Source organism: Chrysochloris asiatica, unplaced genomic scaffold (assembly GCF_000296735.1).
Source record: "Chrysochloris asiatica unplaced genomic scaffold, ChrAsi1.0 scaffold00360, whole genome shotgun sequence".
NCBI lineage: Eukaryota > Metazoa > Chordata > Mammalia > Afrosoricida > Chrysochloridae > Chrysochloris > Chrysochloris asiatica.
Window position 1 is genome coordinate 333,587 of NW_006408878.1, and position 13,318 is coordinate 346,904.

Consider the following 13,318-nt stretch of genomic DNA (forward strand, 5'->3'; position numbering starts at 1 on the left):
GATGGCAGAACTTTCAGAATCATAGCAACTCCCAAGCCACCACAGTATGACAAACTGACAGATGAGTGGTGGAAGATTTCTTGAATGCCTATTATATGAGGCATTATGCTAAGATTATCACACATATATTATTTTATTTAACCTAGGAAAAAAGTGGAAAGTATTAATTCCATTTTATTGGGGGGGGGGGAAACTAAGGCAGAGAAAAGGTTCATAACCTGACCAAGATGCCGTAGCTCTCAAATGATAGAGCATGATTTGAACCCAGGCAATCTGGACAGGCAGAACAATCCCACTGCCCAATTCCAGAGGTACCACATTCACAGCATCACAAGGAATTGTCCCCTACGAGTCTCCTTGATCTGCGCACCATTGAGATCCTGTGAGCCAGAGACTTGATGTTACCAATTACACTGCAGTGTTCCTCTAGATGCTGAACAAAATTTCTATGAAGGCCAAGTTCATGTTAAAGAATACCCCATTGGCTCTCTTTAACACCCTTCTTCGAACTTACCAGCGATACAGGCAGATTCTTACAACAGTATGGTGCAACAGTTAGCAACACTTGGGCTGCTAACCAAAAGATGGGCCATTTGAAGCCAGAGTGCTCCTTGGAGGCCAGAATGGCCAAAGTTCATCTCTCATACTTCAGAAATATTGTCAGGAGGGACTAGTCACTGGAGAAGGATATCATGCTTGGTAGGGTGGAGGGTCAGAGAAAAAGAGGAAGACCCCCCAGCAAGATGGATTGACAAAGCATTGCAATGATAGTGAGGTTGGCCCAGGATAGGGCAGTGTTTTGTTCTGCTGTGCATAAGGTTGCTATGAGTAGGCACCTGCTCAATGGCCCCTAACAACAACAACAATGGCCACAATGGCCCTTGGATGTGAGGATGGAGAGACTTCATCCCATGTACTTTGACGTTCTGGTTTGGCCCTGTGGCTTAATGTGCTGAACTGCAAAGTTGGTTTGAACTGCAAGGTTGACGGTTCAAGCTCACCAGCCACTCCTTGGAAACCCTCTACAGGGTAGATACGGGTGGGAACTGACTCAAAGGAACATAACAACAACAATGTCTCTGAGGAAGAAAGCTCCTATAAAGATTACCCAAAACCCTATTATGGATGAGTTGATTCTGACTCACAGAGACCCTCTAGAGCAGACTGGAACTGCTCCAGAAAGTTTCTAAGACTGTAAATCATCATGGGTACAGACACATCCATCTTTCTCCTGCAGAGCAATTGAGAGATATGAACTGTCAATCTTGAGGTTAGCAGTCCAACACTCAACCCATTGTGCTACCAGAGCTCTTTCCTAGAAGACCACATGGGGCAGTTCTACTCTGTCATCCATGTTTGCTATGAGTTGGAAAAATCAACTTGATTTTAAGTAACAAAAGTCAGGGGATGAGCTTGGAGGAAAGACTTGAACAGGTGCCTGCAGAGGGCGAGAGACACATGCACCACCTGGTCTGTGGATGTCAACTCTTAATTTTCCTAAACGTCTCAGTCACTGTTACTAGTATTTTTTACTATGTGTTGCAGAATTACTTTTCCAGAATGACTCAGCGAGAGGAGCCTTCCCCTGCTATTGCTCTCACTGCAATCCCTCCCTCCACACAACTGATCTTTCCTCCTTGGGTTGTTATGCTTGAGCAAGGAGAAAGCCTTCTGTTTACTAGCCATTTAATTCCCTGTGTGTTTCATGATGAAAACAGCTGCACTAAGCAGTTTGTTGTTGTTGTTATGTGCCGTGGAGTTAATGACACTTAATTAATTGTAGCCCCACTGTCCCTAGGCCTATCATCAGGAGCTTACGGGTACAAATGAGGCCACATTCATCTTAATTCCCAAGTAACTCCTGGCTTTAGATTAGTTCTATGTAAAACTTTCTAGGAGCCTCCATGGGGTGTCTCACCTGTGCTTAAGACCCAGTCTGTACCCTTTGAGAGCACCTATTATTAGCAACTCCCCTTAATCTGTGCTGGGTGTTTGTCCGGGTAGTTGGGCAGTTACCGTGACCACTAAACATCTACTACCCCTTGTTGAATGCAGCGTCTCCACTGGTAACTGCAGTTGCTCTTCTGAGAGGGAGGATGCTACCCACCCATGTGACTGATTCATGTGTGACTTCAAGCTAGACACTCTTTCAGGGCATTGCATTCTACTGGAACTCCAGTGTCACAATGTTATTATTGCAAAAAAGAAAGAGGGGATAGTCCCCTCTTCATGTGGGTCAGACTTTAGGCTTAAAACAGGGTGAGAGCCAGGCACCATGCAATTTCTCTCACTAGAGGCCCCAGGCAAGAGCTGACAAAAGTAGGCTTCTTCCTCCTTAAATATATTCAATGCAGACACCGAGAGGTCTAATTTCATACCCCCATCTCATGTAGGCTGAGTTATATTTTATTTACATTTCTGAAGAAGAAATCTGATACTAAAAGGTCTTATTTTAATATTTAGCAATTCCAGTTATTATTCCTCTCCTGATCAATGTCAACAGCAAAACCATTCAACCATTCAGCATACATATAAATTCAACAGTGTATATGTATCCATATACACTTTGAAATGACAACTCAAAATCATCATCAATAAGATCTCAACAATTAAACATGGAAAAGAGAATCAATTATAAAATATAGACAGTCAAGAAAAAAGACAATATTATCAACTCTTTTATCATCAACTCTGACATGGTGACCACAACCAACACCGGCTGAAAAATGCTGACTGGACATGCTAGAACTGAAGTTGCAAGCAAAGTGTAATCACTAATAACTGAATAAGGAGCCCTTCAGCATGACATATTGAATTCCAAGGATGACATTTAAACCAAATGGTCTAGTTTGGAGAATATGCTCAGTTCCTTCTGGTAATAATTAAAAATTATATATATATACATGGTTTTCTTTTACAGGCAATTATGCTAATGATTCAACTGGAATTTCAAGAAATGGTTAAGTATATTCAATTTTATTTCAGGTTCAGCAAAATGAGATCATTCATTGTTTTTGGTTCAATTGCAGTCCTGTCCCATGTCTAAAACAGACAAAAAGGGACCTGGGTAATTTTATTTTTCTGACCTTTATTTTCCTCATCCTTCTGTTCATGTCTTTTGCAAACATCTGTGGGACCTTTTATTTTGCTCTTTTGTCTGTTTTTGCATTATAAAATTTCTTCTTGTCTACTTTCCCAAATAAATTTATTCTAAATTCTCTGGGTTTAACTCAGGATTATTGGAAGATGTTCTTTCCTATGCACAACTGGTATATTGATTATTTTAGATTGTTGCCCTCTTGTTTATGCTTTCACTACCATTAGACAAAACTTACATATATTGACATCACACGCTCATAACATTAGCTTTGATCCAACACGGCAAACATGTGAAAGTAACAATAGCTCTCAAACTACACATGCCCAGAGCAATGCCCAAAACAAGCACAGAGACAAGTGGGTAATTAATAAATAAATAACAAAGGAACATCAGGGAGATTTCCCAAGCAACAGCTTAAATGGACAATTTGTGAGATCAATGAAGGAAAACAGAGTTCAGAAAAGAAAGAATTATTTAAAAAAAAAATAGAATCACAATATAAAATGGGCATTAGAATTATCTTGAATCTTGAGAGATACGTATTTTTCCTAGATATGAGAAGAATAACTTCCCGGATGTTCTTACCTGTTATGGTGGCTTTGTTGATGGATGGTTGGTTACACATAGGTGATCTTCTAACAAAGAGAGAAAAATACACAGCAATAAGTATGTGGTGCTTGTTGAGTTGAGTACTCTCTGAGTCATTTCAGATCAGCAATTTTAATTTAAAGTATTATTTTTAAGTTAGAAAATGCAAAGGAACACGACTTTCAGGCTAGTCAATCAATTGTCTAGGAGTCTTTTGGACTATGGCTCGGTCACACATGTCAACAATGAAAACGGTTAAACCTCAAGATAATAAGACTTTGAAGTAAATAAGGCAGATGTAAATGTCACAGGGACATGATAGAAGAGGAAGTTCTTATTCACTGACAGTTAGTTGTCATAGAGTTGATTCTGACTCACGGAGATCTCACACGTGCTCCTTTCAGAAGCAGACAGCCACCATGTCTGTCTTTCAGGGTGACTCTGGGTGACTTTGAATCTCCAACCTTTCATGTAGTAGTTGAATGCTTAACTGTTTGTGCCACCCAAGGACTCCTATAGCAGCTCTTTTCCATTTTCATCTGCTTTGTCCCTGTGAGTTAGTTGAAAACTTCAGTCTTCTGCAGAATTGGCATCATATCATCTTTGCGGAGAGAGAAGAACCAGCCTGAAGCTTTCACACTAGTTTGATCAACTACTTACTTACTGTAGAGCTTTAGATGCTAGTACCCAAGGAGGCATAAAGTAAATTGTGAAGTTTCTTTCTAGCCTTTTAAAGCTAAAAATCCAATTTCCTAGATAAAATTTGTGTCTAAAAACTATGGAAATGAAAATCAGTCATTTCAATTACCTTTAGGCCTCAGACTACACAAAGGGGAGGCAGTTATACCTCTGAGGTACCAAGTGCTAAAAATTCCAAGTGGTCGTTAATGTTAGCACGGCTTTACTGCATAGGCAACACACATGATAATGAATGAGAGCCTCAAAGCACAGGCCTGGTTTCGTCACCACTCACTCAGCCAATGAACGTTTACAAAGTGGTTACTCTCTACCAGGTATTATGGTCATCACCGGAATACAAATATGAATCCAATCCCTACTAATAAATGACTTTTACATATAACATAGAAATATGAGCATATGATGGTAAATATAAAACTAATAAAATGTTTGTCATTTCCATAATTTTCACATATCTAGTTCAGAGACATTAATTACATCTATCATGTTCTTCTGGTGTGGCACTGTGGGCTAATGTGTCAGACAGCAAAGTTGTTTGAACTGCAAAGTCAGTGGTTCAAGCTCACCAACTGCTCCTTGGAAACCCTATACAGTGTTACTATGATTCAAAATCAACTAGACGGCATTTAACAACAATAACAATCATGTTGTTCAACCATTATCACTGGCCATTCTTAAATACTTTTTCATGACTCTTAATAGAAGCTCAGCATCCTACAAATAAACTTTCTGAAGAAGCATCCAGACAAGCAAATAGGCAACATAAGCACAGAGAAGTAGGTGCTAAAATAAGGGTCGCATACAGGATGTGGTCAGATCGAGAAGGAAGACCGTATCATCCATTTTGAGCCAATGATGCCCTAGAAAAAAATCACATATAAGCTAAGACCTAATGAAGAAATAGGAGTCCTGGTGTGGCACTGTGGGTTAATGCACCAGACTGAAAAGCCTGGACTGCACGGTCGGCAGTTCAAGCTCATCAGCCACTCCTCAGAAACCCTATACAGGGTCGCTATGGGTCGGAAACGACTCAATGGCACTTCACAACAACAACAATGAAGAAATAAAGTTTATCCTAGTGTCTGAGGAAGGAGAAAAGGTTAGGGCAAGTGTTTAGGCTAAGGGAACAGGATTGTAAAAACTCATTATCTGGCACACATGACAATCAAGTGATACTTCTGGGTCCAACCCTGTGTTATTTACATTGTGGCATTTCTGTTGTTTTCTAAAATATTGTTCCATCACAGTAAGCACTTGTAAAAAGCCAGAACATTTTTTAATCACAAAAATTGTAAATTTCAGCGGTCAATTATGTTATTAAGAAATGGAAAGTTCACATTCCTTATTTTCGTTAAGAAGTAGTAACCACTATCAAATTTTATATGTTTAGTAAGTTAAAGGAGTCTTGGTGTGACAAAGTAGGTGGTTCACACACACCAGCCACTCGTAGGAAACACTATAGAGGGTGGCTATGAGTTGGAACCAAATTGACAGCACATAACAACAACAGTAATTTAAAATCTTAAACAAATTTCCACCAGTTTATTGTTCTCTTGTATTGATTTAAAGAAAAAAAAAAAACAAACTTTTTTTTTTTCATTCTGGAAGATTCTTTGGGGTTTATATTTTAATGCTTTTATTTTATATTGGGAATGTGATGACACCGTATGATAAGTACTGGACTGTGTGTGAACCACAAGGTCCATGGTTCAAGCCTGCCAGCTGCTTCACAGGAGAAAGATGAGGCCTTCTGCTTCTGTGAAGATGTAAAGCCTCAGAAACCCTACACAAGGTCACTGTGAGTCCAAACTGACTCCACAGCGGTTAACAACAACAATTATATATTAATAATAAAATTTCAAAATAATAGGCAAGGAGCTCTGGTAGCGTAGTGGTTACAAACTGGGTTGTTAATCTCAAGGTCAGCAGTTCGAAACTACCAGCGGTTCTGCATGAGAAAGATGAGGCTTTCTGCTCCCGTAAAGATTTACAGCCTCGGGACCCCTATGCAGGGTCACTATGAGTCGGAATCTACTCAACGGCACTTAACAACAACAACAAATAATAGCCATCAAATTGATTCAGAGCAGAAAAGGTCACCTTTCTCCCATGGTGCACCTGGTAGATTTAAACCACTGAACTTGCAATTAGCAGTCAAAGCTCTTTGCTATGAAATGTGCTTCACCAAATAACTGATGTCCTAGAATTAAAAGGGTGACTTTGAATGGATTTTAAGGTTTGATGAGATGGTATCCACCCACAGCCACTGAGTCAATCACAACTCAGAGAAACATTATGTAGGGTTTCTGAGACTATATGTATCTTTAGGGAGCAGACAGTCTTATCTTTCTCTTAACAAGGAACAGACCAAAATCTCATCCACAGGGCCACCTGGTCTGCACAACAAGATTATATGTGGTATTTGTTGTTGTTAAGTGCTGTTGAGTTGGTTCTGACTCATAGTGATCATAAATGTTGTTGTTGTTAAGTGCCGTCAAATCAATTCTGACCCATAGCAATCCTGTATAGGATTTCTAAGGAGCAGCAGGTGAGCTTGAATCACCTGTATTGTTGTTGTTGTGATGTGTCATCGAGTCGGTTCCAACCCATAGTGACCCTATATAGGGTTTCCGAGGAGCTGCTGGTGAGCTTGAACTACCAACCTTGCAGTTCAAATGAGTTTGCAGTCTGGAGCATTAACCCACAGCACCATGCCAGGACTCCCTGTATAGGGTATTGTTAATTTATAAAGCAAATCAAAATTATCATGTTAACCTGAGTGTAAATAACTGGTCAGAAGACTGATGATGTCAAGTGCTTCTAAGAGGTGGAATCACTGTATTTGTCATATTATATTATTTCTGCTGTTAGAACCATCACGCCCAAGGATTTATAGAAAATGTAGAGTATCATAAGACTTGGTGTAAACAGAAAACATGGTAACCAACCACTCAGAAATCTAACAATGCCTTAAATTCTCTCAAACTGAAAAACAAAAACAAAACACCATTAAAAAGGTTGAGTAAGAGAGAGGAGAAATCAAAACAAGAAGATAACTTACTTGCTCGGTGCTCGATCTTGCAAATTAGTTAATGCAGCAAAGTTGTTTCGAACAGTTCGCAGGCTGGCCAAGACCTACAACAAAAAAAGGTCCATTTAAACTTCTTGACTGAGGACCATTTTTTAATACAATTTTTAGGAGTTTAGTGATTTAAAGAAAAATGGTTTATTGAATAAATCTTGGTATTTCTTGCTGTTTTGTTACATATGCTCCTGAAGAATCTTCCAGTACTTATCCACTTGAAGTCCAGAGAAATCAGCCTGGAAGAGTTCTCCATATATGCCCCAGTATTGCCTTTGAAATTGCTGACAGTCATAGCCAATTCCAGGACATTTCTGGCTTTCATTGTTACCAAGACAATAGTATCTCAAGCAATACATTCATAGCATTATTGCATTTTATCTACGTTTAAATTACTATCAATTTGAAATTGCTCAATATATTAACAAAGTCTCCCTAGGTAAGATTTAAATCAGAATGAATTCCCTGACATTCTCTTTACAATTTCACCACAAATCTCAAATTTTCAAAGTCAACAAGCCAAGCAAATTTTACTTTATTTTATTTTCACTTTTGCCACTTGGGTACATCAGCTAGCAAACAGACATTGTTTTCCTTTGATAAGATTATCTGACTCATGGATTACCAGAGACCCTCAGGAATTACCATTATGTGCACACACAGATTCAAAAAGGTGTTAATAAATTGTTGTTATTGTTGTTAAGTGCTGTTGAGTTTGTTCTGACTTACAATAACTCTTTATAGGGTTTCTGAGAAGTGGCTGGTAGATTTGAACTGCCAACCTTGTGCTTAGCAATTCAGTGCTTATCCTACTGCAGCACACCAGGGCTCCTAAATGAATGCATAGATAGGTACAATATATCTATACACATGACATACATAGACACAATATATGACAAGGAAGGACTAACAGATACTGCTATCTCTGATTGTTGTTATTGTTAAGTGCTGTAGAGTGGGTAGGGTTTCCAAGGAGTGGCTGGTGAGTTTGAACCACTGACCTTGTTGTTCAAACAGACCTTGTAGTTTAGTGCTTATCCTACAGCACCACACCAAGACTCCACTACCTCTGATGTTGCTGTTGTTAACTACTGGAAGATCGATTCTGACTCATAGTGACTCTGTATAGGGCTTCTGAGGAGCAGCTGGTAAGTCTCAACTGCTGACCTTCTGGTTCAAGCTGACCTTGCAGTTCAGTGCTTTTTAATCCTACAGTACCACACCAGGACTATCACTGATAATTCTTCCCTATTTCCAATTTTAGGAATCCCTGGGAAGTGAAAAAGTCAATGCACTTGATTATCAATTGAACTATTAAAGGTTCAAATCTACCTACCCAGAGGTACTTTGAAACCCAGGTCAGGTGATTTACTTGTGAAAATCAGCCATTAAAAGTTTTATGGACCACAGTCCTACTGTGACATACATGGGGTCGCCATGAGTTGGAAGTGAATTGAGAGCAATTTTTTTTGGTTATTTTCCCCTTACTTCCAAGGGACTAAAAAAGTGGGGAAAGCCTGACAGAGAGACTAGGAGAGAAGAGCTGGAAGAGCCATTCCTGCTGACTTTTCACTTTCTCCTACACTGCAGTAGGTTTTCCCCAGGCGGGGCCAGCTACATTAAGTAGATTATAGATGTTTTAGATTTAGTATCTGATAACCAGAATTCAATATTTATCTAAAACAAGGATTTCAAATATTCTATTAGGAGCCTTGGTGTTGCACTGTGGGTTAATGCATTGGACTGCAAAGTCGATTAGAACTGCAAGGTCAACAGTTCAAGTTCATCAGTCCCTCCTCAGAAACCCTGTGCAGGGTCTCTATGGTTCGGAACCAAGTTGACAGCACTTAACAACAACAACTACATAACAACCCAGACTGCTTTGGTGAGCCAAATGACATCACCTCTCCTGACCTCAGTTTTTTCATCTAACAAATTGTAACCAGGCTATTTTACAGATTTATTATGAGGATTCTATGAAATGATAGTTAAGTGTGGAGAACTGTGCCTGGCAAATAAAAAGCATTCCGTAAGTATCAGCCCATTCCATTAGACTAACAATTTGGCATGTTCACGGGGATTTTACTTAACATCTTGCTTTGTAGTAGAAGTGGGCCCTCCAAATTTCTAATTGCTCCAAGGTTTTAAGAGTTGTTTCCAGAGGTTTTTCAGCTGGCATTGACCTCAACTAAGGTCATTCTAAAGTTTTGTCTAGGACAAAAGCATCCTAAACATTTCTGAATTAGACATTCATTCCTGTAAGTCACTAGAGAGCAATTTATGCCCTTGGATAGTGACCTACAGTGTAATCCCCTTGAGGAGTTAATGGTGTTTCTCAAGGTACCAACCATGATGAACTCAGTCACTGGAAAAACCTGGTTCATTATCACATACAAACAGCTCACAGCCCTGAAAGGTCATGCTGTCTATGATGGAATATTCAAATAGCCAGCTGCTGACATCAGACCACAGAGTCTTTTAGTAGGCATGAAATCTTGAATGATGCACTAATAAATTGGATGAATGATCCACTGTCCTTAGATCATGCAGGCTTAATTGATGTTGTAAGAAGTGAATATCAAACACACTAATAAAGTGTTTCAAGGGAACTGTTCAAAAATAGCTAATAAACTCTTTTTCTAGACAAAATGTTTAATCTCAGAATTTAAGAATGTTATTCTGGTGAATAATTGTTAAGTGTGCTGATGTGATAGCTGAGTAAATAGAGTACTGCAGGGAATTCTTGGTCTATGCTCACTTGAAGGGAAACATTAGCTTATAAAAGTTAACCCCAAATAGTTTTGCTATCGGGAGGTTTAACAACACTCTTTCCACCTCTTCCTTGGGTTCACATTTCCATATGTCCATCTTTCCTGCCCCATTTATGCCTTTTGAACTTTGTTTTTTGGCAAATGCTGCCTTGATGGTTGATTGTTTTGAGAAGCATGTTGCTCAAGAGTGTTACTGTTCACTTTATAGACCTGCCTGGTAGGTAGCATAGTGGATTATGAGTTGGGCTGATAACCAAAAGGTCTAGAGTTCAAATCTACCAGCCACTCCATGGGAGAAAGATAAGACTTTCTGCTCCCATAAAGATGGTCAGCCTCAGAAATACTACACAGGGTTGTTATGAGTTATAACCCACTCCATGGCACACGACCACCACCACAGTTTGATGAATGATGGTCTCTAGGAGTTGATTTCATTCTAGGTGTACAGTGTGTCCAAAGACCATAGTGGGTTACTGGTGTGGAACTGTGGGTTAATGAACTAGACTGCAAAGTTGGTTTGACTTTTAAGGTTGGCAGATCAAGCTCACCAGCTGCTCCTCGGAAAACCTATACAGGGTCACTATGGGCCAGAACCGACTCAACGGCACTTAACAACAACAACAACAACAAAAGGCCATAGTCTCGGGTTCCAACCGTTTCTAGCAGACCAGTAAGTCTGGTATTTTTTATGATTTTGAATTTTGTTCTATATTTTTCTCTCACTCTGTTCAGGACCTTCTCTTATGATCCTTTGGACCATTAGTCCTATGGACTAATTGTTTCCTCAGACTTTGATTTTCTTAATTCCTCTTTGCTCTAGATGGAAAGACACAATAGTTGTATCTTTGATGACCACTCATAACCTTTTAAGAATCCAGTTGCTACTCACCAAAGTAGGATGCAGAACATTGTCTTTATGAACAATATTATGGAATTTTAAGAATACATTAAATTATGTGGTCTTACACTTCCAAGTCAGGATGTGTGGTAATGACTAAGAAGTTTGCAGAACTTTGCCTTCCATGTGTTTTACTGTACATTGTTGTTGTTGTTGTTGAGGGCTATCAAGACTATTCTAATACATGGCGTTCCTGTATAGGGTTTCCAAGACAGAGCTGTTGGGTTTGAATAACTGATTAGCAGTGGTTAGTAGTCTAGTGCTTACCCCACAGCACCACACCTGGTTATATTTACAGCACATACAAATACATAAGTAGAAATAATCTCTGCCAAACTCGGGAGGGGGGGTTGAGCTCCCAGACACCATTCTACACCTCTTTAGCTTACATATCGACATACCCTAGGGGTGTTTTTTTTGCCTCAGTTATAAAAAAGACAGTAAATTAGATCATTTTGTTTTGGTTTTAAAATGAAATTTTATGTACTTATTTTTAATAAACTCTATTTTCACATAATGAAGAATTTTCACAGGACAAAATGGTCAATAACAAAGACAAAAATAAAAATGTTATTTCTGAGCGGTGGTAGTGGATGAGGACCACACAGGGTGAGGAACACACAAGGGGCATTAAAACCCTGATAATGTTCTGGGCCTTAAATAGTATTCTTTATACTTTACAGAATCAGCAGATATATTCTCTTATTTGTATGAGATATTTTAAAAGAAAAAGAAAAAATGTCCTCAAAGTCCTCCTCCTGACATTTAAATGCCAGTGTCCTACCAACTGACCTTTAGATTGTCTTCTAAATGTTGCTTTTGCAAACACTGCTGCAGTAAACAACTTTTTAGGCACATGATTCCATTTATGTGCAAATATTAAATCATTTCTGGTGTGACATGACAAATGGTATTTTATCAATTTTATGCTAAGTAGTAACTATTATTTTCTGTAATGTGAAAACCGCCAATGACCAATGAGATGGATTGGCACAGGGGCAGCAGCAGGGGTCTCAAGTGTAACAATGATTGTGCAGGACGAAGCAGGGTTTTGTTCCATTGTGCCTGGGGTCACTATGAGTCAGAGCCAACCCAACTGCATCTAACAAGAACAATGTGACATATATGATACTTATTGCTGTTGCTATTATAAAGTGCGCTGGAGTTGGTTATAACTCATAGAAACTCGGCATAGGGTTTCCAAATCTTTATGGAAACATAAAGTCTCATCTTTTACTTGAAGAGCAGCTAGTTGGCTCAAACCATCAACCTCATGGTTCACAGTCCACTGTTTATCCCACAGAGCCACTGCACTCGTCATACATACGGTTGTTAGTGTCATCAAGGTGATTCCGACTCACAGCAACCCTACATAGGGTTTCCGAAGAGCAGCTGGGTGAGTCGTTCAGCGCCACCCCGGGAGTCCTATTACGTACTAGCAGAAGTATAAATAGAAATTCCAGACAAATGTTACAAAGGGTAGGAGTTTGTCCTTATTGTCTGATGCTGTTAAGTCGGTTTTCATTCATACTGATCCCGTGACAGTGTAGAACTGTCCCAAACTGCTTTCTAGGCTGTAATCTTCAGTCCAGCAGAGCACCAGGCCTTCCTCTGGAGGAGTCTCTGGGTGGGTGAACCCTTCACTGAAGGAGTGGAAGTGCTCACAGGCTCCTTAGTGTTTTCCTAGTTTCTTGGCCCTCTGTCTTCACTATGAAAACACTGACTTTTTGTTGCTCACACTTGTATTGTGGGATCAGGGCAGGGAGGCATCTGCTACTGAAGGCTGTTGAGAGGAAAACTGAAAATAGTTTTACTAAAGCCCTTGAGTTGAAGATCCGTTATTCTCCACTTTTTGTTCTAGGGTATATTCCATGACCCCTGACTTAACCTTTTAAGAACTCCAATCTGAGCTTTGTTGTTGTTAAATGTCTCAGAGTCAGTTCTAACTCATAGCATAGGGTTTCCAAGGAGCCGCTGGTGAGTTTGAACCACTGACCTTGTGGTTCAAACCGATCTTGAGATCAAGTGCTTATCCTAAGACACCACATCAGGACTCCCATCTGAGCTTTAACCTCGTACAGTTTTCTTCACCTCTTACTGTTTCCTAACCACCTAGGTCTCTTGTTTGTTTTTGTGTGTTTCCATACAGCTCCATGGTTGGAAAATTAAAGTCACTTCTT

At 39.5% G+C, this 13,318-nt stretch overlaps 1 protein-coding gene across 7 annotated transcripts in view; it reads right to left on the reverse strand.

The window, feature by feature from the left end:
- PDE4D (phosphodiesterase 4D, cAMP-specific) overlaps window positions 1–13,318 on the reverse strand; it is a 2,172,274-nt gene that overhangs the window by 262,444 nt on the left and 1,896,512 nt on the right. For all 7 annotated transcript variants that reach the window (XM_006876166.1, XM_006876165.1, XM_006876167.1 and 4 more), the window contains 2 exons: window positions 7,449–7,522; window positions 3,686–3,735 (listed from right to left, as the gene is read on the reverse strand). In XM_006876166.1, coding sequence (XP_006876228.1) covers window positions 3,686–3,735; window positions 7,449–7,522 — 124 coding nt within the window. The remainder of the gene's footprint in view (window positions 1–3,685; window positions 3,736–7,448; window positions 7,523–13,318) is intronic.